This window comes from Leiobunum rupestre, chromosome 8, assembly GCF_980474605.1.
Source record: "Leiobunum rupestre chromosome 8, qqLeiRupe1.1.hap1, whole genome shotgun sequence".
NCBI lineage: Eukaryota > Metazoa > Arthropoda > Arachnida > Opiliones > Sclerosomatidae > Leiobunum > Leiobunum rupestre.
This window is the reverse complement of record NC_143391.1, coordinates 19847898-19873228: the sequence shown is the minus strand read 5'-3', so window position 1 is coordinate 19873228 and position 25331 is coordinate 19847898. Positions and strand designations below refer to the sequence as shown.

At 38.5% G+C, this 25331-nt stretch overlaps 4 protein-coding genes across 5 annotated transcripts in view; 2 read left to right on the top strand and 2 right to left on the bottom strand.

Annotated features, from left to right (window-relative positions):
* Window positions 1–43: 43 nt before the first annotated feature.
* Window positions 44–10641, bottom strand: LOC149932673 (uncharacterized). The gene is made up of 21 exons (XM_090155944.1): window positions 10573–10641; window positions 10390–10504; window positions 10116–10322; window positions 9826–10041; window positions 9644–9760; window positions 8280–8379; window positions 7744–7878; window positions 7290–7680; window positions 7034–7227; window positions 5992–6128; window positions 5787–5922; window positions 5274–5391; window positions 3551–3611; window positions 3367–3494; window positions 3187–3303; window positions 1578–1725; window positions 1420–1509; window positions 1237–1353; window positions 1033–1175; window positions 733–975; window positions 44–239 (listed from the first exon to the last, which is right to left on the bottom strand). Exons 1-21 carry the CDS (start codon window positions 10597–10599, stop codon window positions 81–83), a joined length of 3099 nt encoding a protein of 1032 aa, XP_090012070.1. The 5' UTR covers window positions 10600–10641; the 3' UTR covers window positions 44–80.
* A 551-nt stretch (window positions 10642–11192) lies between these two features.
* Pym (partner of Y14 and mago) lies at window positions 11193–12510 on the top strand. Its single transcript, XM_090155682.1, has 3 exons — window positions 11193–11427; window positions 11505–11598; window positions 11657–12510. Exons 1-3 carry the CDS (start codon window positions 11397–11399, stop codon window positions 12129–12131), a joined length of 600 nt encoding a protein of 199 aa, XP_090011808.1. The 5' UTR covers window positions 11193–11396; the 3' UTR covers window positions 12132–12510.
* A 391-nt stretch (window positions 12511–12901) lies between these two features.
* On the bottom strand, window positions 12902–13876 carry Blos1 (biogenesis of lysosome-related organelles complex 1 subunit 1). Its single transcript, XM_090155653.1, has 5 exons — window positions 13673–13876; window positions 13455–13527; window positions 13238–13370; window positions 13083–13167; window positions 12902–13027 (listed from the first exon to the last, which is right to left on the bottom strand). The coding sequence occupies exons 1-5, from the start codon at window positions 13731–13733 to the stop codon at window positions 13008–13010; spliced, it is 372 nt and encodes a 123-aa protein (XP_090011779.1). The 5' UTR covers window positions 13734–13876; the 3' UTR covers window positions 12902–13007.
* Window positions 13877–14018: 142 nt separating this feature from the next.
* Window positions 14019–25331, top strand: part of LOC149932670 (integrin alpha-PS1-like) — a 45258-nt gene continuing 33945 nt past the window's right edge. For both annotated transcript variants that reach the window (XM_090155184.1, XM_090155185.1), the window contains exon 1: window positions 14019–14379. In XM_090155184.1, coding sequence (XP_090011310.1) covers window positions 14186–14379 — 194 coding nt within the window. In that variant the 5' untranslated portion in view covers window positions 14019–14185. The remainder of the gene's footprint in view (window positions 14380–25331) is intronic.

The following is a 25331-nucleotide window of genomic DNA, read 5'->3' as shown; positions in this document are numbered from 1 at the left end:
ATAGTGTTGATTTACTATTTTACAAACAACATCACACGTAGAATACACTAGGCAAGCGCAATGGCGCGAGTAGTTTGCGTTTATTCCAGATTAAGTACAGCATCATCAGGTCTCCGTCTCCGTAAATATTGCAAAACCAAATGGTCGACGCAGTATTCGTAGAGTTCCGGGAAGTTCTTGCAATAATTGGTGAAGGCTTCAAACAGATCTAGCGCCTCGGAGTCATAGGTAATATCTTTCTGAAAAGTAATGACTATTAGCGAAGGCAAATAGGGGAAAAATCCTGAACTTGGATCTGCTAGCGTGACGTTCCAGTTTAGGGCAAACTTTTTGTAAGATTTAGTTTCCTGTTTACAGGGACTTCATCATAACGTGTACTCCGCAGCGGTAAAAAGTAGTTCGCATCTTTTTGTGGCTTAAATAAGGTAAGACTTTGCTTCTGTTTACAAAATTACATTTTATAGTTTTTTAAACGGTTATTTCTTTGTATTGTTAAAAGATATCATAATTTAACAAACTAATCGAAGCTCAGAAATTGATAGTTTGGCACTGTAAAATAGCTATCTAATTCTACCCAGAAAAGTGCGCGAATTAGTAGTAATTCTATTGCTGCTTTGAGTCACGTATTCTGGAGATCATTTAATAACTTGTCAACCACAGTGACAGAATTGCCCGCTTGTTACTTTTGCTGGAAGTAAGCGACTATCATTAGGAAAACTTTACTTTTCTTACCTCGGATAACAAGATTAAAAGGCGAATGTACGTCACAGGCAGGTCTTTTGGTACGCGGTTATTTTGGCTCAAAACGAACCACTCAGTCGGTTCTTTGAAATCTATTACGTAGACAGTCTTTGCCGCTTCCACTCGCGTGTAGTTCGTTAACAGTTGGAGGGTGAACTTTATTTTGAGCTGATTATCGCTCGATTTTAACCACAGATTGCATTTGTTCAATTTGAAAGTCAGAGGAGTGAAATTCTAAATAAAGATATACGTTTACAGTTAGGAATTATATCGGGTGCCCATGAGCCTTACCATTTTAAGATGGTACTCTTTATACACGTTATCTAAGCTGATTAAGAGTTGTAGAGCTTCAACCGTAACGTCATCGTCATCGTCGTCTACCATCTTTTGTATGACCTTCAAGATCCCCTCGAAGGATAAAACACACTCTGCCCCTGAAAGAACGATATCAGCATCGCCTCCAATCACCGACAAAGGGTAACGTAAGCCACCAACCAATAGCGCTCTTGTTTATTTTAGCATTTTGCTCTACCGCTTTGCTCAGGAAGCGGAAACTATTAGTCAGGGATTCTTTCAACAACGGAGGATCTTTTCTTGATGCAAATTTGCACACTGCGTTTAGGACAGATATAATTAAATAGTACGTCGTAGGGATATTCGGACATGCCTGGCACGTACCTTGATGGATCAACCGGTACTCTTCTTCCTCCGTATCTACAACGTCGTGTTTCATTCGAACCACGCTGATAATGAAGATAAGGCGCTCCCCTGATGGTATCGAAAATCATAAATGTGCATCCCCAATCCCTTTTTTCGTAGTTTGCCCGGTAACTTACTGGCGTAATCGGAACACTCGATGCCGAAGAAAATTTGGCTCATATGTCTCAGCAGGCTTAATGTTATTTCGACTACACCTCGCGACAGTGTAGTCATTAGCTTAACTACGACGTCTATTATGGAAACGTCATTTCCGGTAAACGCGTTCTGATCAGAAAATTAAAAAGGCCAGCGTTATTGATTTCATCTCAGAAATAATGGCATTCAAGGGTCCCAGTAATCCTATATATTTCCATAATTCAGAATTTCTGTAAAATCCTTTAAATTGATACTTCCAACTATATTTTCCTATAACTCATTACTATATTTTCCTATAATTCATTACTATATTTTCCTATAATTCATTACTATATTTTCCTATAATTCATTACTATATTTTCCTATAATTCATTACTATATTTTCCTATAATTCAGAATTTCTGTAAAATCCTTTAAATTGATACTTCCAACTATATTTTCCTATAATTCATTACTATATTTTCCTATAATTCATTACTATATTTTCCTATAATTCATTACTATATTTTCCTATAATTCATTACTATATTTTCCTATAATTCTTACTATATTTTCCTATAATTCTTACTATATTTTCCTATAATTCATTACTATATTTTCCTATAATTCATTACTATATTTTCCTATAATTCATTACTATATTTTCCTATAATTCATTACTATATTTTCCTATAATTCATTACTATATTTTCCTATAATTCATTACTATATTTTCCTATAATTCATTACTATATTTTCCTATAATTCATTACTATATTTTCCTATAATTAAGAATTTCTGTAAAATCCTTTAAATTGATACTTCCAACTATATTTTCCTATAATTCATTACTATATTTTCCTATAATTCAGAATTTCTGTAAAATCCTTTAAATTGATACTTCCTACTATATTTTCCTATAATTCATTGCTATATTTTCCTATAATTTTGAATTTCTGTAAAATTCTTTAAATTGATACTTCATTCTATATTTTCCTATAATTCTGAATATCTATAAAATCCTTTAAATTGATACTTCATACTATATTTTCCTATAATTCTGAATTTCTGTAAAATTCTTTGAATTGATATTTTATCCTATATTTTATTATATTTTTTAAAAACCAAACTAATAAAATTTTAAAAAGGTGGCACACTATTAGTAAATATATTTAATCTTGTTTTTACTCGAACCAAATTTGGGGGCCCATCGCGTGTTTGGAAGCCAGGGCGAATTCGTAGAGGCTGTAGGGGCTTAGTTGTTGCAATCAGCTCGAGTTGTCGAAAAGTAGAACCTGACTTAAATATTGCCAGTTCGCTCTGATTGTGACCGGAGCGGAACAGATTTCTCACCATGGACGCGAAGGATTTAAAATTTACACTCTGAGCTATCTTAGCTTATAAAGCCTATTGTAATTTCTCTCCACACTGATGAAAGGGGTTCTTCAGTGTCTCATTTTTTTAAAACCTTGAAGAGGCTAACGGTAATAGTGAGCGTAGGGCACTGTTGACTTTAATGAAGGGCTTGTCACCACCCTCCTACGCAGTTTAACCCGGCCTAAAGTATTAGCCTAGCTGATTATTATTGTTACCCTGAACCTCGTTTCTTACCCAAACCATATTTCGACTTTCTTCGCTGCTAGCCAACAACTCTTCCAGTGGCTGACTGTAGGTCTTAGCTTCCGTATCCGATGAGCAGCCGCTCAGTTTTTTCAAATAAAAGAGAATCTAAAAGTGCTCGTATTGAAGTCTGTCTGCAGGAAATTAGGGTTAATTGCCCGTCGTATTTACCGCGAAGTCTCCGAACTTCTCTATGTTTTCCTTTTTCATAAAAATCCAGATTAAGACGAGTGGTTCGTCCGCGCTTAGAACAGATAGGATGCTTGGCTGGGACAGCGATTGAACGAATTGACTGCTGGCTGAAAGTACCAATTTCCGTAAGCGGTGAACGTAAACTCGAGGATTTTATACTCACCTTCGTCCATGTCGTACTGTAACATTCCACCCGACTCGGCCATGGATTCGACAGACGCAAACTTTTAGAGAAATTGTTATACATGTATAGTAAACTCAAAAGTAAACGTTTTAGACAGGGATTCCAACAGTAGACCGGTTTCACCCTTTTGGGGCTCATCAGTACTGTATAGGAACTCTGGCTTTTCTCGGAAATCTGCCGATATCAGTAAATCTAATTTACATCCAGGGTGTCCACTAAAATAGGATCCAGAGCTATTAATTGGAAAGCTACTTTTCCTTGGAATTTTATATTTTCAGATGGAATAGCACTCGCAGGGGTCATTAGATGATACCATAAGTTGATCATTCTCTCTAAGTAGACAAAACGCTCTGCTACCTATGACTAGAGTCTTTGTCGGGGTCGGTCTGGCAGCCCTTTACAACTGCCCTATACTGTGTACCACCTCAACTTCACTCTGAATTTTTACTGCCGAATTCTTACATCTCTTATGGTACGTTTCACGTCTGAAACGTGTCTCGAGGGCCGAGAGAGAGAAATTTTGGGGGTTGGCTCCTCGAATTCCCCCCCCCCCCCAAAAACCTATACCATATTTGTTCAAGGTCAGTTTCAGATCCAAGGGTAGAGTTTTGTTCAATAAACGCCCCTTTAGTTTGCTCTCTATACAAGCTCTGACGTCACGAAACCCAGACTAAGATACACAATGACCTTGAACCATGTTCTCAAGGTAATTCAAAATCTATCTTGACAACCGTTGGGCTTAGAGTCTCGGTTACAAGCTTAAAAAATAAACACTAAAAACTAGAAGATGACAAATAAAATTTTTCAAAGACTAATTATCAACATATTGAAATTAAGCTCAGATTAGGTCGGTTGAAATGAATTTGGATCTAAAAAGCGATGGCGCACACCAGTGGCGTAGCCAGAAATTCGTCAAGGGGGGTCGAACTGTGTGAATTTTAAGAGGGGGGTCAAGAAGGGGGTGGAAATTAAGTACAGTCAAAGGTAGGCCCAAGGGGGGGTGTGGACCCGGAAACCCCCCCTTGTCTACGCCACTGGCCCACACTGACGGTTTCGAGAGACCTTGAAGACATAGTTCAAGATCAACTGAATTTTAATAGTATTTTACCAGAGTTAATTAGTCCTGCAATTGACGATGCCGTAGTACAAGTTATTTCTAAATTATTACCCTTCTTGTTTTTGGTGTTTATTTTCTTGGCTTCCTATTGGCCAATTTACATCGGTTCAGAGCCATTTTGGACATAAAATGCGATGGCACACACCTTTTTAAATCTAACGGTTCTTGAGATAGTTTTTGAATGACCTTGAGAACATAGTTCAAGGTTATTGAGTTTTGTCTCATCTAATGACCGCCTGCGCGTGCTATTCCATTTGAAAATATCAAATTCCTAGGAAAATAGCTTTTCAATTATTAGCTCTTGATAGTTTTTAGTGGAAACCCTGTATGTATATTATAGCATAAGCCTATAGGCTTATGATTATAGTTAACTCTTCCCGCTTCGATAAAATAACCGTCAAAGTGAATATAGTATTTGAGCTACGGCTAGTGAACTACAAACCGATTGTCTATGGTTTCTCATTACACTGGCCATCCCGAGATTTTCTCTTCTGTTCAAGGTTCTGGTAGCCTGATCACGACGGGCAAGCCAATCGGGCATGATTTTATTGAAGCGCCTATTCCCAGCTCTGAGAATGTACTTACGGCAACTAAGTAGGCCAGAACTCGTTGAAAAGTAGGAGTTAGGGAATAGAGCTCTTCCAAATTGGAGAGAACGTACGTCGTCACGCTGTCAACCAGATCGCCACTCTCGATAACGTCGCTGCAAAAGTATTGCCGTGGTACGTAAACCTGGGACAAATAAACTACTGGACCCGAATCTAGCTTGGTTCTATAAGAGCAGCACCCTTAGTAGAGCCATTGTGCCAGATATTGGAAACATTTCCACCCACATGGACTTTTTTACCTTTTCGCGTTTTTCAAATTTCATTGAATTACTATCCATCGGAGGTTCGTATTAACTTCTAATACCTTCAGCTCGTTATCTAATGCTTTTATACACTTGATTTTTATTTGGGTGGAAACGTTTCGCTATCCTCTCGGTAGGAGTGCTGGGGCGATGCGTTTTGAAGAAAAGGGTTTTGCTTATGATTCGGCTCCATTAGTTATTTCTCCAAGAATAAACTAATTAAATCGCGGTTAATTTCCCATACTTACCATTTGTCGTATTTCAGAATAAAGTAATAGTGCAGTAAGCAGATAACTTGTGTCGATCTCCTCAAGCGTTCGTTCTCTTCGTCCAACACCGCGTCTGCCTTACCTTTGAGACACGTGATGGATTCTTCGAAGGATTCTATATCAATCGAGTTCTAAGCGTGGAATATGGTACATCGTGTCAAATCGACGCTGTAATAAACTTTACCGTGTAAACCTTGCACTCCCAGTACGACCGCGTCCAGTAACGTGTCCAGATCCGGCGCGCCTTTGAATTCTTCTTCGATTAGAGTAGGGAAAAAGGCTATCAAACACTCGTTGCTAAGACGTAGAAGAATGTCCCCTCTGTGGAAACCAAATGCAGAAAATGAAGATTTTACAGTCTTTGTTTCGCGTCAAAGCGTGGGCGCCTCCATTTCGCCAGAAACATTCCTCAAGCTTGAAGCTTCGACAAGAGTACTTTCTTCCTTTTTGGTATGTAAATGGCGAAGGTTTTTGGGTAGCTTTTAAATGTGTAGATATTATTTTGAAACCTTACTCATCAATCGGTAAATTTTTTAAATCAAACCTTGTAAACAGTGTAATAACGATATCTAATCGATAGTGTTAATATTGCATTTATATTATTGCTATATTTCAAAACATTTCATTGCCACCTAGACCACCTTAGCGATTTAGAAAATGTCAAATTAAGAAGAAAATTGATTTATTTTTGTTTTAATGTAATATAATCAGTCTAATGTAAGTGAGCCCCTGTATAACATTTTCATATAAATAATTTCAATGTGATCTTATTTCCCACGGTACATACATTTAGTGGACTGTAAATGGAACATTTTTATGTTCTTTTTGGTATTGATAAGGTCACAATGGAGACCAAATTTCGTTATCGCGAAGCATGAGCTTAACTTTAGATTATAAAAGCCAGAAATCCGCGAGCGATTTCAAATTCAGCTTCACTAAATTCCGTTTGTGACGCGTTTTCTGTCAAGCAGTTGGATATGACGTATTTAACGTAATATCCCGTGAACAAGGTTCCATAAAAAATTGTTAAGGCTAACGGTAGTAGTTAGTGTAGGGAGCTGTTGTCTCGCGTGGCATGAAGGGCTTGCCACCACCCTCCTACGCAGTGTAACCCGGCCACTTGAATTAAGGTCTTTAAAATGACTTAAGCCTAAGGTGGTTCCGGTTATAGTTGGTTCAAAATGGCGGCGGCCACATTTCGGCGCGAAACCCAGCCGCTACAGTACTTAGAGTATTCCATGGATTGGTTGGAGATTCGATATTCCCAGAGGAAGTTCAAAAACGAGCCTTTTAGTAACTTCCAACAAAGTGGCGCGAAATGAGCGGAGCGATTGATTTCATTGGCTGCGGACGCTGCCATCAGACTCCACAAGAAGTTCACCACCAAATCCGGCTGGATATTCTTCGACAGTGTGGTGCACTAGAGATAAATGTATTCTCAAAATTGTTAATGGATGATGGCTTCGAAAAAATGACTCTTACGAAAGCGGGAATGGCGAAATGTCCTAAAACGTCGAATACGAGGTCTAACAAGGAAGAGGGTGATACCGCCTCTTCCGGAATCGCGCTTTCTTGAGTGTCACTGTTACTGACCTGACTGTAGGTCGCTTCCAGATTAATAGGGTTGGAAATACACTCTTCGACTAATAACGAGACGTTCCTCAATAGATTGAAAAGGATATTCATCTTGCTCATCTCGGAGGAATGCATCTGGCGTTCCATTTTCAAACCCTTCTTCTGACAGTCGAAGCTGATGTTGAAATCGTCTCTGGTCATAAGGTGTTTCAGACTATTCGTCAACCATTTAAGACATTCTTCGAAAGGATACTTCAAAGTCGTCAAGGGAATCGGAGTGGGCAGGTTTTCCGGACGACTAAAAATATATTTTCGATTCTAATTAGGTCCAAACTCTACAAATAACTAACGGAGGTTATACTTAATCATTTTGGAGAAAACGTGGGTGACGCACGTAACTGTTTGTCCATGCTCCAGCCGCAAGCCGGTAATCACCAATTCGACCAAATTTTGGAAAACGCACTTTTTGCCCACTCTCCATCCCATTTCGGTAATACTGCCAATATATCTCCGATTTCAATGTTCAGTCATAGACAATTAAAAGATTCTCCAGGACAGCAATCCCGTGCCTTACCCCGTACTAATATGGGAGTCTCCTCAATGTAACCCTCCACTTGGGGTGGGGAAGGGGATGAACCGGAATTGGGTACAATATCCGGCTGGTTTTTCCGGTCGGTATTCGTCGGTTGAAAAATTATCTAAAAAGTCTGTGACGTAAGTTGTACCCAAAATGACGTAATTCTACGCTTTCACCATTTTTTCAAAAGGTGGCGCTAGTAGTCGAGGGTTATGTTGAGAAGACGCGTTTTGAAAAGGATAGCTGTCCTGGAGAATCTTTTATTTGTCTATGCTTCAGTTGAAAAATAAAATTTTCGGTTCATATCAAGCTTAGCTTACCTCTCCGTCATTATCGAAATCAACTTGAGAGCGTCGCGACAAATATCCCAGAGCTTGTTCTCCATCAAGAAACTCGTTGCCTGCTTCACCTTGATTATCCCTAAGTCACCCGTTATATCGCGAACTTTACAATTATTGAACTAACACTAACGGAAATATATCCATTACAAGAGAAGTATTCATTTCTTACGCTGTTAGTGATAGTCGATTGAAACATGTCCTTCGCAGGCTCTCGTTGATTTTTTCAAAGACGTAAAGGACCAAAAAATACACTGATTTTCTAAGAAAATGCATTTTATTAACAAGTACATATCCCTACGCAGTGTAGCTTTTACATTTACACCTTTGGGTGAAGTAGTAGAAGTGATACACTTTGTGACGTAATGCGGTGTATAGCAAATTAGAGTCGGGCCGACGTCGGCAAAAGGTACTAAACACTAAGGTCGGCCGACCTTTGGATTGAGGGTCGAAATGCCCTAGGGGTAAAAGGGTCGGCCGACTGCAAAACGTCGACTCTTTACCGCCTTTTAATAGACCTAAGAACCGACTCCGAAACGACGTTATCCCGACTTAGCATGTACTGTATTATTACGTCGAAACGACTGACTTTTTGATATTTTAAGTGATTGAAAATGACCACATAAAGCCGTAAATATAGCTATATACATGTATGCAGTTGGTCAAGTCCCATGAACGGGAGTGAAACAATGAGTTTATTTCCGTCAATCGGAATTCGGAAAGCTCTTGAATCTAGAGTACAGATTTCAAAAGTTTCTTGGGGCTTAGTAAAAGTAACGAATAAATCTTCATTAATAATATCTTAGCCTAACATATTTAGCTATACGAATGTAACCTACTTGAGCTGAGAGATTTTTAATAAGGAAACATTCTCAGATTGAATATATAATCTTTTTCGAAAATATATAATACAGAAAGGAAGTTATTTTAAAAATATTTCCACTAGTTTTATTAAATCGTCAAAGTTTCACAGTTTTTAGCGATTAATTGGCAAAGTACGACCTTAAATCGACTCTTTGTGCTACAGGGGTAATAATTAAATGTAAGGTCTATTTTAAGTCGGATAATGGTCGGCATACCGACCATAAATAGTCCCAAAAAAGGATTTACGGTTTTAGTGTCGAAAAACGTTCGGACGTTTTTAGGTCGGCATTTGGTCGTCGACTATAAAGCGACTTTTCGACCCTACCCCGTCCCTAAAACGACTTCATGTGCTACAGGGGCGGAGGTTCTCCGGGATATTCGTCGATCTTGCGAAGGTACATGTTTCATTTAAATGGTAAAGATGAACACTTCTCTCGCGGGAAATATCTTATAAACGCGCGAGACGTTAGTAATATCATTACAGTAAGTCAACTGATTTTGATTGTAGATTTCCGCGTGGGATAGTAACAAAGTGGCGCAGCACAGGACGGAGCTTATTACCAAATTGTCCCACGTTAGCAAAGCGCCAAAAAGCCAATCTAATTAGAGAACATGGCGATTAATTGTAATGAAACCCAGAGTAGCGGAATTTCTCGGGTTGTACCGGGAAATTCTTGGTTGATGAAAAGATGGACTGAAGTCGCGTTCTGGGAAGTCCATTTGAGAAGATAAGAGACGCATTGGGCCACCGAGGCCTGCACCTTTGGCATCTTCTCTCGAATCAGATGGTTGAAGATGGTCGGTAGTGAACCATCACCGAACCACGCTTCGCTGGAGCTCTGGGACAAAGACCCCGAACACGCCATCAGTTTGAAGATGCCTGCGGATAATATCGTTAAAGTCGGGTCTGCGATAAATCTGAAAACGCGACCAAATGAACCCTAGAAGACCCACATAAACAGTTATAGAGGATATCGGAATCGCGAGATGACTTCAGGATGGACAAGATCGAACGTGCTATTTCCCGCACTCTGTTGGCAAAGACATAAACTGTGTTCACTATGGGGTGAGACAGTAACTGCAAGATGATGGATACGCCACTTTGTTGGTACGAATCAGTCGAGTGTCTTAGAGAGGTAATCAGTACTTCGACAAAATCTCCTTAAACAGTTTTCAATTGGGCAATTAGTTTTGACATATTAACTTATTTTGTTAATGTTTTATATACCGTTTGACACACTGTCAAATTTTATAAAATATTCCATACTACGAGGTAGCTTTTTCAACAACTCATCGAGGGTTTTTAATAACGTGAGTCCAGTCTCAGTCTCCGCGTAAGAAAGCTAAGGTCGAAAGAAAATATTAGCGTTTGATAAGGATAAAGGTTGGGTTGGATTGCATTTTGGCCTACCATTTTCATGATATGTTCGGTTACCATTATATCTATATTGTAAATATCTCGGGCCAGGTTGGGCAAAATCAAGAATAAACCTTAAAGATTTAAAAGTTTTCAAAACAAACACGTTTTAAAAGTTAATATAAATACTTGCTTTTTTCCGCACTTTCGGCCAGTAAACTCGTCTTCTCTGTTATTTGGTCTTGGGTATGTGGATAAGATTTTTATGTTCGTAACAGTTGGGTGCGTAATAAGAAATTTATGGAAAAAACTTACCGAGTATTGTCAATATGAACTGTTGGGCAGCTTTTTTATTTTGACGCAAAAAAACCGTAAGCGGGTCTTTGCCATTTTGGGTTAATGTTGTGCGCATTATTTCCAAAACAGTGAGTTTTCGGTTATCAAAATCTCTATTTCTTAAAATTGACAAGGTGCACATATAGCAAAGTAACGGATTTCCTGAGTTGTCCGTTAATACATATTCTAATGAATGAGTATAATGGTTATCATTACTGAGTATATCTGGTAAAGTCGCCATTTCTATAATCTCTAAAATCCCGCAAAAGTGACGTATATTTGCGAATGATGAGCCATCTAGCGTTAGCATTTAGCATTACGCAAATGAGCTAGTAATGGAGAACTCGGAATGCGGTTGACACGCTTTAACAGCTAGTGTTAATTAGTTTATTGAACTGAATTTGAAATTCTTTGCGTATGAACAAGATTACTCTTTGATATTATTGGATGCATTTCGAGTCACCGGTATTTATGATTTGCTTCATGCATAGCTAACAGCTATTTTGACTTAAGCCTTTGCTTATTTGAGAGAAAAGCGAGGCATGGCCAGCCAGTATGTTTCAGATACTTCGGGTATCGTAATTCCGTTTTGACACTTTTTAGTTTTCTGTAAGAAATGTTTCGTGTCAATTAATTTTCTTCTGCTTTAGGTACTTATATCCCTGCCACTCAGAGGCCGGATGGTTCGTGGCGAAAAGCCAGAAGAGTAAAAGAGGGTTATGTACCACAAGAAGAAGTACCATTGTAAGTAAATTTGTTCAAAGAAATCTATCTTGATCTTAAACTATTAATGTGTAATTAGATATGAGAGCAAAGGAAAACAATGGGCCAAAAGTCAATCGACTTATCCTCCGGGTCTAAACGCAATTGTTTCTCCGCAATTTGATGGTAAAAACCAATCAGCAACGCAAATTATTCCTGGTCTAACCACGATAGTTTCTGATGTATCAAAGTCTTCCAAGAAGAAGAAGAAAAAGAAGTCCAAAAGTGAAAGTAATGAAGACACTGCAAACCAAGTCTCTGTGGAATTTCAAAAACTTGAAATTAGACCATTGCCTAAAACGGAAGAAAAACCAACGATTGATAATTCACCCACTGACCCTGTTAAAAGACTGAAAAACCTTAAGAAAAAGTTACGAGAGATTGAAAATTTAGAAAGTCGTATTTCAAGTGGAGAGCTTGCAAAACCAGAGAAAGAACAATTAGATAAAATTGTGAGAAAAGAAGAAATTGAAATGCTCATTGATGATTTGGAAATGGAAATCGAAAATAGTTGAAGAAATCATGTCTTACATGGGAAATTGTTGATGTTAGAGAGAATCGTCACATCTTTTTATGCCTTATTCAAGGCCTTTAAAAATTTGAAATTTAAAATTTTTGAAATAATTGTCTCCTATCTTATCCTTAAACGTCTATAAATTTGTATAAAAAAGTTTTACTTAACGAAATGGGTGCTAAAAATTTCAAAAATCCAAAATCATTCAATAATTGACCATGTATCATAGATTCAGTAAATGTCTTAAAAGCAGCTGGTGTTTTAGATTAGGTTAAATAGAATTTAAAAGTAGAATCATGTAATTCTATAGCTATAGAATTTAGTTGAGCAATTGAGCTTCCTTGGTCATAGTGTTTTAGGTAGTTCCTTTCGTTAAATATTTTTAATGGGGAAGATAATCTGGAAATAATTATCTATATCCAAAACTTTTATAAAACTTTGTTTCAACCACTTCCCAATTATATTTATAATTTATCTTGACCATTTTACTGAAACAAAGTGATAAACTGATAATGGATTTATTTCATAAAACAGTTCTTATTTATGCATGGTTTAATTTTTACCTTCAAATTTTTCCAGTAAACAAAAGTTTTTCCATCTCAGGGTTTTTGTTTCATATAAACTGCCATTTAAAGATTGCCATTTTTTTCCCTTTGATTTTGAAATGTTAAGTAGGTTAAATAGAATATGTTTAGTATTTTAACTTTGCAAGATAAATGTTAATGAACTATATTAAAGGTAATGTTTTTTTAAACATGTACTTTAAAGATATATAGGAAAAATTGTTTATTTACAGTAGATATATTACATAAGTTTGAAAACCACAATGAGACTAAGGAAAAAATAGCTGCTTTAGCGTGGTTCAAATTTGAAATATTCACTTGGCTTCGTGGCCAACTGGAAAAAGGAAAATGTTAATTAATAATCAAACATCAAGGAAAGCCATTTTTACCCTTATATGCGTATTCTAAGGAGCTAGAAACGGTTCTCATGTCAGATTCAATACTTTTAGCCCAATTTTCTACATCTCCTAATTCCTAAACGTTAATAAATATTTTATTAAAATTATTTTCGAAGCAGAAAGGGAATAGATAAATTTTTTTTAACTTTTAGCGCCTGGTTAAAGTTGTCCACGAGATGGAGCCACTGAGATGTTTGTTTGGCAAATTGTGTGGCGTTTACGTGCAGTTGTTTTGTTTCCGCGTCCAGTCGCTTTTCATTTAGATAAGCTTGCGCAACACTTAAATACGCGAGGAATTAAATAAGGCTATAAGAATCCCAGACATTTCGTTAGAATTTCGGACAAAATAAGCTCTTGCCTTACCCAACATTCAGATGATCAACCAAGGCTGATGTAAGCTGGGCGGATGCGGCAATAGCTTCTTTCCTCTTCCTTTCTGTAAGTTTCAATATTTCATTATTATATAGAATATTAAAGACACTAAACAATACCCATATTCTAATAAAAATAATTAATGATTTTACATAAATACAAAGGGCGTTCTTTGGGCCTTAGGTTATCAAAAGCGTAAAAAGATTTACCCTGTTCTTCCCGTCTCGATTGCACCTTTTGTTGGTGTTCCTTCACCAAAGTAGAGAGCATATCTTTCGATTTCCTTAGTATTTATACTTTATTTAATTTTAATCTAATGTAATTCTGAAAATATTAGTTTTTGATTAGCAAATTAACGTTGCAGCGTCTCACGTGATTGGTTTGATAGTGGACTGGACTGTGGAGCAGACGCGAAAATCGCGACGAGTCGCGGATGTTGCCCTCTTCGCGCGATTGTAGTAGTTTTCATACTATAGGTGCCCCCCCCCCTTTTTCGGCGCGTTTCATTCCCTTCCCTATCAAAGTTCCTCAAAGTATTTCATAGAGTAGGCCAACGGGGAGCATTAGTAGGTAGGATATCTCCGAGATGCGCGGTCGACGGTTTGAGTAGCGTTCGTTTTTGCTGCGAGTTTTAGTTTCTTTAGGCCTTAGTTTCAAATGTGTCTTTCGAGGGCACCTCGATAACTGAGGTACACCGGACGTTAATCAACGTTTGTTCAAATATGAATCTTGAAAATTTGTTACTCCATTTATATGGAGCGGTACTTCTCTTATTGGAACATTATACATACAAATTATCAGCGTTTAACTTGGAAACTCGATTGCCTGTGATAAAATATACCGAGAGAGACAATTATTTCGGATTTTCCGTGGCAGAACACGTAGTTATATCTGAATCTAGCAGACGTACTCCCTTGTAAGTAAATCTTTCATTTTTTCAAATTTGAACTTCGGTTAGTGTTTCTTTTCCGTCCCCCCGGTTATTATAGACACAACAAAGTTCTGGCACCCTCACTTCGACCGCCCTAATGCCCGATAAAAATTTTATATCGGTACGTGTCGCCTTACCCCCTATGTACATGGTGAACCTGATAAGAGCAAAATACGAAAACTCCAAAGCGTGTTCCGTTCGACTGGGATGTGATGTTTTTCGTTCGACTGGGATGTGATTAGACCAAAATAGACGTGAACGCGCGGGGTATAAACCTTTCAAGGCAGTTCACACAAAAAGTTCAAATACCGTGAAGGTCGTAGAATTTAAAAAATTTCGGTGAAGAGGGAGAAAAAAGAGGTTTTTCTTTGCCGAAAACCTGGCCTCCGGCTCTTTCGGAGCGGCGATTTTTTCCTACCTTTTACAAAACGCAACAGAGAGCTACCTGCGGCTTTTGTACCTAAAATGGTGAAAGGGGACCTACTGCGGCGCTTTCGTAGTGGGGGCCCCTAAATGGTAAAACGGCCCAAGCCAAGAGATATGAAAGGATACTATGGTAGTGCTTTTTTCCAAAATAGTCCCGTCTCTCTGTTATCTTTTATGTCTCGTTTTTACCGTTTAGATCTCGAAATTCCGAAATTGGTATCGTCGTTGACATTTTATAGCTCGTATTAATTTTCTTATACAGTTACGCTTTATTGTTGAATACCCGTTTGTGTATAAAAATGTCAGCCGGGATAAGAAATGACCCATAGTCCCCCGTAATCGATACTGGCTTTGAAAAAAGGGGTGTTTCTGAATAGAAGGGGAAGGTTGATTTTTTTTTAATCAACGTTCTTCAATCTACGCCAAAGAGGGGTACCGATTTTACTGTCTAGCCAGTTCGAATAACGCAGCGCGGTGATAGTCGAGTCGACTATGAAAATAGGGTTTAAGCCTTAAGTCGCCTTAAATAATAAGCTTAAGGGATGAAGAACCTTGGACTAGTGGAACCGGAGGTTTTTGAACCGTCTAAATTGTCCGCGGCGCTCTCTGGTGGAGTGAGAGAGAGCGACCAAATGAGGAGAGAGTCGGCCGAACAAATTGCGCATTACACACTGAGAGGCTGTTTTACATTTCCAGTTCCGAAGTCTGTGCCCTAAATTGACCGCGTTTGTTCGCGGTTCCCTTGTCCTTTTTTTCTCATTTTAAAGAGGCTAATTTTACGTGTGGCTTTTTCTCTGCCGTAATTTTCGGGTTTTGAGTTTTTGGTAAACACTCTCGGGATAACAATGTTTAATGGCCTCCAAGGTCTCGTTAGTTAACAACCACGGCTTAAGCAAAACGCCCAAAGAAGGGCCCCGTATTTCCCAATTGTGTAAAAATACGTAATCTTATCATTGAAAAGTACTTTCTCTTTTCCTCTATGGCGATACATTTCCAAATATTCCGCGCACTTGAATTTCGTACTTTGTTCTTAGTATACTGTGAGGAAAATTCCCAAAATATAATTCGAGAATGTACATGATTCTTATTTGGTATATACTTTTCAACGTACGTTTTACATTTCCAATTGAAAGATTCTACAGTGTTCGTACAGAACCTGGATATCCTGGAAAACCTGGATAAGTCAGGGATTTGTAAAAATGGAGGCAAAATGTCAGGGATTCAAATAATTTCGTAGAAAGTCAGGGATTTTAGTTAGTCAACCAAACCACACATTAACAAAGAATTTTTGACCTAAAATAATAAAAAAAATGTCCAAAAATATAACCAAAAAGGTCAGGAATATTGGGAAAAATTGGTCAGGGATAACCTGGAAAAGTCAGCGATTTTAGATAAATTTTCGTACGAACCCTGTTAGGCTAAAGTTAGTTCGGAACGAGCTATGTAGGTCACTGAATCTATACTGAAGACATTAATATCTTCGCTACTGCGAAAGCACTTCCGGACCTTTTTATCCTCGCCTAATGTACCACCGAACAAATTCGCTTTAATCAATAAAAAATTTCACGATCCATTACCCAGTAGTGACTCTAATCGCGTTAACCAAAGTAGATGTAATAAAATATGTAGAACATTAAAATGACATTCGTTTCTAGGCACTAGTCCAAGAATTGCCGTTATGAGGGTTTTGTCTGTTTCGGCATAAGCCGTAAAAAATGCCGCAATTTCAATCGCAATTTGCGGTAGATAAAGACGCGGCGACCTTGCGTTGAAATTTTTGTTTCTTGATGAATTACCCGTTTTATCAGACGTTCCCCTCGAATTGAGTTTTCTAATAAGTGTGCGCCGAGAAACGTGGAGCCACTCGCCGCGCACTATAAATACCTATTTAGGGGCCCCAAGATATTCGTGAGCGCATCTTCAGTGTCTAGTGCGCGGGGAGAGTGAGAGAGACGCGCTTAGGGTGCTAGGAAATGTATATTTTTTGTTGCTCTATTTTCGCACCAAAGTTTTGGCTCGTGCCAAACGCCACTTTAATTCCCCACAGCCTCTTCTCGTCCCCCATCGCCCCCCCCCCCGCCATCTCTCTCTCCTTCAAAATAATAATGGGTTCTCTCTACCCTGCAACAAATAAATGCAGCGCTACTAAAAAAGCCATATGCCCCCCACTTCACGCGAACGAATATCACGGGACGCATAGGCGCACGACGTCCGCTTTGTAGAGAGGTTGCACTTGACTTTATGCTGGGTCAGATTTTCATATTTCTTTTAATCCTCGACGTATATGTCACTAAGGATTGTGTCTCGGAACTAAAATTAATGGCTGTGGTTGGTCTTGGTATCATGTCTTGATTTAGCTTGAACTAATAACAGGGCTGCCACACGTCAGGGAAATCAGGGAAAAGTCAGAGAATATAAGAATGGACCTAAAAAGTCAGGGAAATGTCAGATAATTTTTAGAATTTGTAAAAAGTCAGGGAATTAAATTTTATCTTGTCACTTTTTTAAGGTTATTTTTTTAGACCAGATCTATGACAAATTCTATGATTATCATTTATTTCCTTGAAAGTTGACTAATTTTTTCAACATTGCCATAACCTTTTTACTGAAATACAAGTCCATTTAAATTTATTGACTTCTGATAAAAGTCAAATATAAAATAAAAATTTGGCTTTAAAAAGTCAGGGAAAATCTCTTAAAATGGTCGGAGAATAGTCAAGGAATTTTAATCTCAAAATTTTGTGGCAACCCTGAATCAAATTATGCCAAAAACTCACTCTCACAAATGCGGATTTTGGAAATGTCGATAAAAATAACTGTTATATTAATATTAACCTTGATCGTAAGAAATTTTTTTAGTGATGGCACTTTCATTTTCTCACAAATGCGGATGTTGAAATGTTGATAAAAATAACTGTAATATTATTATTACTTCGAGCGTAAGAAATTTTGTAAGTGATGTCACTTTCATTTTCTCACAAATATGGATGTAAAATATCAATGATAAAATGTGTATAGTTTATATTCCAAATATTTTAGTTTTTAAATTTACCATTTAAAATTATCACCCACAATTTCTATGATAACGCGTATAATCATTTGCGCTTTGAGTACGATTCAAAGTATTTTATTGGTAATTTTCTACATTTTTGTATATTTTAGAAGATTATTACTTTTTAAATAATTTTTTTTATAATTTTTCGCGCTTAGGGTGCGATTCTAAGTATTTTAGTTTAAAAAAAGAATACAATATTTTTCTCGTTTGGGAATCACCCACTATAACTATCCTAATAAAATCTTCCAACGCGCAACGGCGGTTCTTGGTCTCAGCTGTATCTCGTTTTCTCTTCGTTTTCGGCTTCCTTTTTTGGGTCTTATCGACCTCAATTTCGCCATCGTAATCCCCTTTCTTCTGGCTTTGTGGTCTACTTTCCGATTTTTCGCGCAATAAACTCGCGGTTGACGGGGAAAACTTGCGCAATACTGCCCAAACTTGGTTATAAAGTGATTAAGTACTCGCAAGGAGACTACCCGAGGTGTAACTTACTGATTTTGTTTAAACTCGGGACTTAAGTAAACTCTAATGTAATTTAAGAAATCCTAAAGGGAAATGTTGCTAGGGACTTAGAAAATAGAATATCCTATGAAATATTTAAAATTTTCAAATAATATTTTTAATAAAAAAATAGAAGGTGGTTAAATTGGAGTATATTTAATTAAATAGGGTAAATTCAAGTAAATTTGGAAAACTTCGCGAATTGTTCCAATTTCACTTTCATTTATCCAAATTTACGCGTTTTACATAAACTTACCCAATTTAATTATTTTTATAAAAAAAATAAAGTCTTTGAAAATTTTAAATATTTTGTATTGGACCCGAGGATCTTCGATTTTCCCATATTAATTTACATAAAGAAATGTTCTATTTTAGTTGTCAGAAACGTTTTCGGTTGCCATGGCAAAACTAAAGCCCATAACAACATTTCTCTTTCCCTTTATTGTTTTTTAAGTTACATCAAAGTTTCAGTTTCAATTGACATTTTTTCAAACTTTAAAAAAACTTGACGTAAAGTTAAGTACAACCTAGAGGATTATAATTATCAAGAGTTTTCTTAATCCTTTTCTGAATAAGTTGAGCTATTCCCGGTTGTCTGCAACTTTAAAAAAAAAAACTTTGGCGCCCGGCCGCGTGGAACTATCGTTGTCGATCCGAAGTTGCCGTATTCTTTTCCCTCTCTCTCAAAATAAGAAATGCATCATTATGATACTCTCTCATCATAAAGATGGGCCGACTCGGTTGAAAATGATGATTCGAAGGGGACCACCAATCTCGCCGCTCCATCCGTGAGACCCGAGCGCGAATTTTGAGGCGTTTGGCTCGGCTGTTTCCCCCCAGATTAAATTAAACTGATTATAACATCGCGGCGAGATCAAAGTCAAGAAAAAAATCTCGTCTTCCTTCCTATACCCGTACCTATATAAATCCAAAACTTCGATTATGAATATCGGATAGGCCTCTTAATTATACGCGTTAGGAAACGTTTCCTTCATACGTACATTTGCATTTTTATGGGGAAAAGTCTATATTTGAAAATATACGGCTTTATTACGGGGCCTATATACTACGTAGATGTAAAAAAATCGTGTAGAGGTGTATTCTATTTTTCCTATCGTAACTTTGTTCTTTTTATGGCTCTGTTTTTTTTTTTCGGGTAAGAGAAAAAAGGTCTTGGTGGGTGGCTGACACGAAACGCAATATTCCGCACTGTAAATATTTGGGCGCGTGCCTACGCGTCGCCCCCTAGATTCAATCGGCGGAAATATTTTTAAAAGTGGAATGTAAAACGATACTGGAAAGTTAACTCGAGATTGATTTATTAACGTTGGCCGAAAATTGAACGTTTTGTCTGTTATGACAGTTGGCCTCGAGATATACAGAGTGTAAAATTATACGAGCCTGGCGTTAAAGTTAGTGTCTTTTTTTAAAGTTAAAAACGACGTAAGTGACTCGTCACCACATACCGGTACTATAATAAACCCTTGTAGGGGTATACGTCGGAGGTCCCTAGTTAACATTTTATCCCTCAAAATTTAATTCCGTCGCTCGTCAAATCGGTTCTCGTATTTCCTGGCGAGAAATTTCTAAAATAGCGCTTCTCCCCTTCTCCGTAGTCGCGTTCTCGGTTGTACCTTTACAGCGCTTAAACGTCTTTTGACTCATTTCGCCATTGACTCAAACGTCTTCCGAAAAGGCAAACAAATTCCTTTTAGAGCGGATCGAGTAGAGAAACGGCCAAGTTTCGCGAACCCCTCCACCATACGTATACCTCCGCGCGTCTGGATTCACTCACCAGCCAGCAGTCGACAACCGCGAAGTTTTACGCGAGAAAACCAGCCCTAGACCCAACTGAGTTCCTGCCCTCATCCGCGACCAATTTTAATACCCCCCCCCCCTTTAAAAAATTGCGTTATTTTGATTTGTTAAGATTCCCCATTGTCCTGTCTGTCTATTACGAAATACGAAAAATCTTCATTATTTGAGGCAGTATATGGAAATGAAAGGGCCTTTGCGTAAATAATAGAAGGTTTCTACTACATCAATATTATACATTTTTTTCCACAGCTGCGCCTAAGCGTATTTCATTATTCCCGTCCCATTTTTTTATTCTCCACTCCCGCTAATAATAATAATAAAAATCCTCGCAACTTGTAGAAAAGGGGCTTCTCGAGAACTGTCTAGCCATAGCCAATGTTCTAGAAGAAGAACCGGGATGGGGTTGAAGAACCTCCCGCGGCTTCTGCATGGTCAGTTTAGCTTGTTAGATATGCCGAAATTATATTCTTTATTGGCGTTGTTTGAAGAGACGAAGCGAGTTAGTGAGTGGAGGAGAAAATAGAGACCCGGGTGGCGAAGTGAAAGGAGCCGAATCGCGTAATTTGTTCTTAGGCGGCCTCCCTATTTTGGGCCCCTTCTGTCCCGTAAGCCCCGCCGGTAATCCGCGTGATACCACCGACAAAAAAATATAATACACTATTTTTTGTTTACGACGCTACTTCGTATAACAAACGGTCTCTCGTTTGTCGAGGACGGGGGGCATTAAATCATTCGTTCCTGTTGTTGAAAGGGCAAAGGGTTCCTCGCTACTGTCAAGGCAGGTGGAGGCTTTTAGAGTTACGACGCGTTTTGGGGGTACCTCGAACGAAACTCTTTACTTTCGCGCTTTTTGCTAAGTCACGTTGCTATCGTGATTTTCCTAATCTGGAATCAACAATAACCTGCCGCGTAACACGATAGCTTGCTTTTTCGTGCTGGGCCCTGTTGAGTTTACCGTAGACATGAATTCTATTGTTAATATTTTGAAGAAAAGTATTCAAAATTTTACTGTAACAGGGTTCGTACACGACCTGGAATACCTGGAAAACCTGGAAAAGTCAGGAATTTGAAAATGTTTCCAAAAGGTCAGGGAAAAGTCAGGGAATTTGAAAATGATTCCCTATGGTCAGTGAATAGTCAGGGAATTTTAAAATGATTCCCAATGGTCAGTGAATAGTCAGGGAATTTTAAAATGGTCCAAAATAGTAAGGGCATTTTAAAATGACCCCAAAAACAAATCCGGCAAATAAATTTTCGAAAAATGTATTAAAAATACACAATTAACATTTTTCAAGATTTTACCTCAAAACATAAATTTATTCTACAAAAATGGTCAGGGAAATTTGGCAATTTTGTCAGGGAAACCTGGAAATGTCAGGGAATTGAATCCCGGAAATTTTGTACGAACCCTGTGTAACGAGACCGTAAAGCGGTATTCTCCAAGAGATAAGAAATTAATAGGATACTTTTAGTTTAGGTCAACGACTAGAAATCCCGCACAAAACGCGCCTGAAAAATAAAAATTAGTATCTTCAAAATCGAAATTGGTTTATAATATTTAATTTTATTCTTTAATTAAATAATTTATCATTTTTTACCAAGTTAAGCGTTAGTTTTACTTGCCTTGTGCAAAATCATGATGCCTTGCCTTAAAAAGTTCATAAAAATTCCTAGTTGAGCACGTAGCCACCAGTAGGTGATGATTTATTACTTAATACTTACCACTTAATAAAGGTCGAAAATAATTCTAGACCTTTTAAATGTGGATTTCATATTTAATCGTTAAAATTACATTTGAATACGTAAAATATAATACGATATTAAGGAAATAATGGTACGTATGCTATAAAGAATAATGTTCGTAACTATATTAAACAGATTGCATTGTTTATCTTGGAAGGAATTTCTAGCGTAATCAGAGGGGTGCAACCCATCTCTGCATTTTAGGCAGAGGTGTACCGCGCAGTAGGCCAGGCCCGCGAAACTGTCAAAAACTGAGAAGCGAGGCCTCTATTGACGACTTCGCCAGCCTGGACCCCTTTTGCTCTCGACACTTTTGGTCGGGCCTCTCTTTATGGAGAGAGAAAAATAAAAATGTATTAATTCTCGAAACCACCCTGTTCAATTCCACCACTCGATTGTAAACCAAAAGTATTCTCGACGGAACAGATTTTACCCTTTTCCTGGCGTTTATCGTACAGTCAAGTAACCTTGACTCTTATAGGATTAGTATACACGTGTCGAGTTCGCTTTTGAATTTGGTGGTATTCCTTGTAAGGGTCTCTCTGAAAAATCGAGATTTTGGGGGAGGCCGTCGATGAGCGTAGGGGCGAACTCGGCGTACATTCCCAGCTGTTGCGCGTTTTGTCTCGTTACGGGCTTCGTTCGGGTTAACATCGTCGTGGAAGTGAAGGGGCCGCTCGTTTTACCACCGAGGCTACCTCCGGAAGTAGGTTGCGTCGTGACCGGACCCCGTTTGACCCTAAAAAGGACACATTTGACCACACGTTTTCCCCGACTCCGTCAGTCTCTCTCTCCTCGAGCGGGCGTTTCCCGGGGCCAAATCTCGCTTTCGTCCCACCTGCTCCGGCTTCCCGTTTTTCTCATATCCAAATACCTGTTTAGGCCTTTCGCCCTGTTAACTCCTATTAACATCACCCGCTAGTTCCCTACGAGGCGAGTGACTGTGAGAAATTAGGGGGATTCGTCCTCATTCGCGCGAGGTTGAACTCGCAGATGACTTCCGCAGATAACTAAAAAGGACTCGAGCTCGAAGCTGTCCTTCCACACCTAAAGACTCGTACCTTCTACGAGGAACATCTTTTACGCTGTTCAAAGAAATTGCGAACGTGGGCCCGCGCGTATTTTCTCGAGTAGTGGGTTTTAGTATTTTTATCTACGCGTAATTGGTGGGTGTTGAAATTTTTTCATTCTTAAAACAATTTGGGCTTTAAGAGTCGTCTCTCATCGCCGAATATCACTGAACTTTGTTTTCTTTTGCGAAAACACGTTGGTAGTGGATCCTTATATAAAATCTGATAGTAAATATGGGTTTATTATATACTGGATTTTATATATAGCTAGTTCTTTTCTCTTTTTACGCGTACGATGGTTGAATAGAGAGCGCCACTTTCGCCGGGGCCTCTCCGTATGTAGGTTATTCGTTTTATTGGCGGTTAATAATGTACCGGACCTTTTTATCTGTTTAGTTTTACGACGATATTATACGTCTGGGATTAATTCCCAAACTCGGTGTACTAACACTTAAACGAGTAGCTAAAGAAATGCAGTAAAGTCTGCGAAGAATTTATCGACTCCCAATTATTATGCGGAGGAATATTTGGTATTTTTTGCGACGGGTTTAGCGTTTGATTTTATGAGAATTCGCGTGTTTTGCGGGCACCCGGTTGTCTCTCATTCTCCGCGGCGCGGCGACGAAAACCAGTGATTAAGAAGATTCTTAATTACTGGTGTAAATTCCAAATTTGTTAGGGTCGGCATTTTTCTTTCCTTTCTCTCGGCTTTTATACGTTTCGAAATTTCGCTCTGTATTACAGACCTCCGGAATTAATTTCTCGCCGCGCACCGTGTAATTATTTTCTTCCCATTTACACGGACATTTGGCGAGTCTTAGCCGCCCCAAAAAAAGGCTGCTTCTTACTCTCTCTTTCTCTCTCTACAGTACTGGAAAATATTTAGCCTTAGGTTTTGTTTCTTTTAAAGAAATTGTACCGGAGAAAGAGCATTTTGTCCCAGGGTTGGCAAGAGACAGCCAGACTGGATTAAACCACCCTGGTTTAAGCTGGTTTTAACCACCAAATAAAATCAAGGGTTAAAACCACTTTTTTTTTATAAAAAAATTGAGAAATTAATTAGAAACATTGACAAAACTTAACCTTCACTTTTTGTCGCAAGTAATGAGAGCTAACATATGAGCAAATTAATTTTGCGCGTGAAAATACGCTGCCATGTTAGGGTATAAAGCCCCATTTTCATGCTCGCTGGTAGCGGATAAAAATCATCAAAATTCGCTTCCGCCACTCGCAAGCGTGAAAATAAAGCTAAAATATCTGTTTGAAACAGATCGACGCGGAAAGTGAAAAAGTGTATAGCTGAAGCGGATTTAGTCGATTTTTACCCGCTACCAGCGAGCATGAAAATGGGGCTTTAAAGTGGGTAAATAAGTCTGCTATACCTCACAATGTAAAGGTACTGTCACGCGCAAAAACGTAATTTTTAAATCGGGAAATTTGAGCAATGAGGGCTTGATATAAGCAATTTGATCATTTTTTATTAATGGTTTTAACCGGTTTAAACCACCGGTTACAGCCGGATTTAACCATACTGGATTTTTCAATTTTTAAAATAGCCGGTTTTTTGCCAACCCTGTAATGTCCTGTCACTAAGGCGATATTTATTTAATTCTGTCTATCTGTCAAAATGAAAGTGACTTTCGTAAGAAGGATTACGAAGGCTTTGCTTATTCATCGTTTCGAGGAAATCCCCCTATCCATTTGAAATTCAACGCTAAATATTCCTGTCGCAATACGCTCTAGACGATCGCGTGTCGAAATGACCACTTCCAGAGTAATTGCTTCGTTTTATACCTTTTTCTCTTCCAAGTCGCGCCGCCGCGTTATGCCGTTTAACGCCAAACGACTTCGATTTCACTCTCGATTCTCCCTTCCGCTCTCAGCTGGAAAGCGCCGGAGATCGAGACCCCGAGGTTCCTGTCTCCCGTAAGCTAATCAGGCAGGTGGTTCTTATTCACTGTGCCGAATACTTAAAAATATTCATTAGCTTTCTCTCGTTCTACACGATCGTAAAAGATACGTCGGTTACCCCGCGGTTTGTTGTCAGGCCCCGCACTCGTAAACCTAACCCTCCCGACTACCTTTGGTTTAACCGTCTATTAACCCTATAGTGCCACGCGAGAGAGAAAATGAGGTGGAAAGGAGCCAGGGAATTCCATTGCCACGAGCTTCTTTTCAAAGTTCTTCCCTCTCTTTTCTCCATCCGAAGACGCCGAATCAAATCTTTATTTACATTATATTCTGTTTATCGTAGCGGCAGATGCTCGCCGCGAAGGAACGTGACATCTTTCTCCATCCCTCCGGCGGTAATCCAGTTTTCTTAA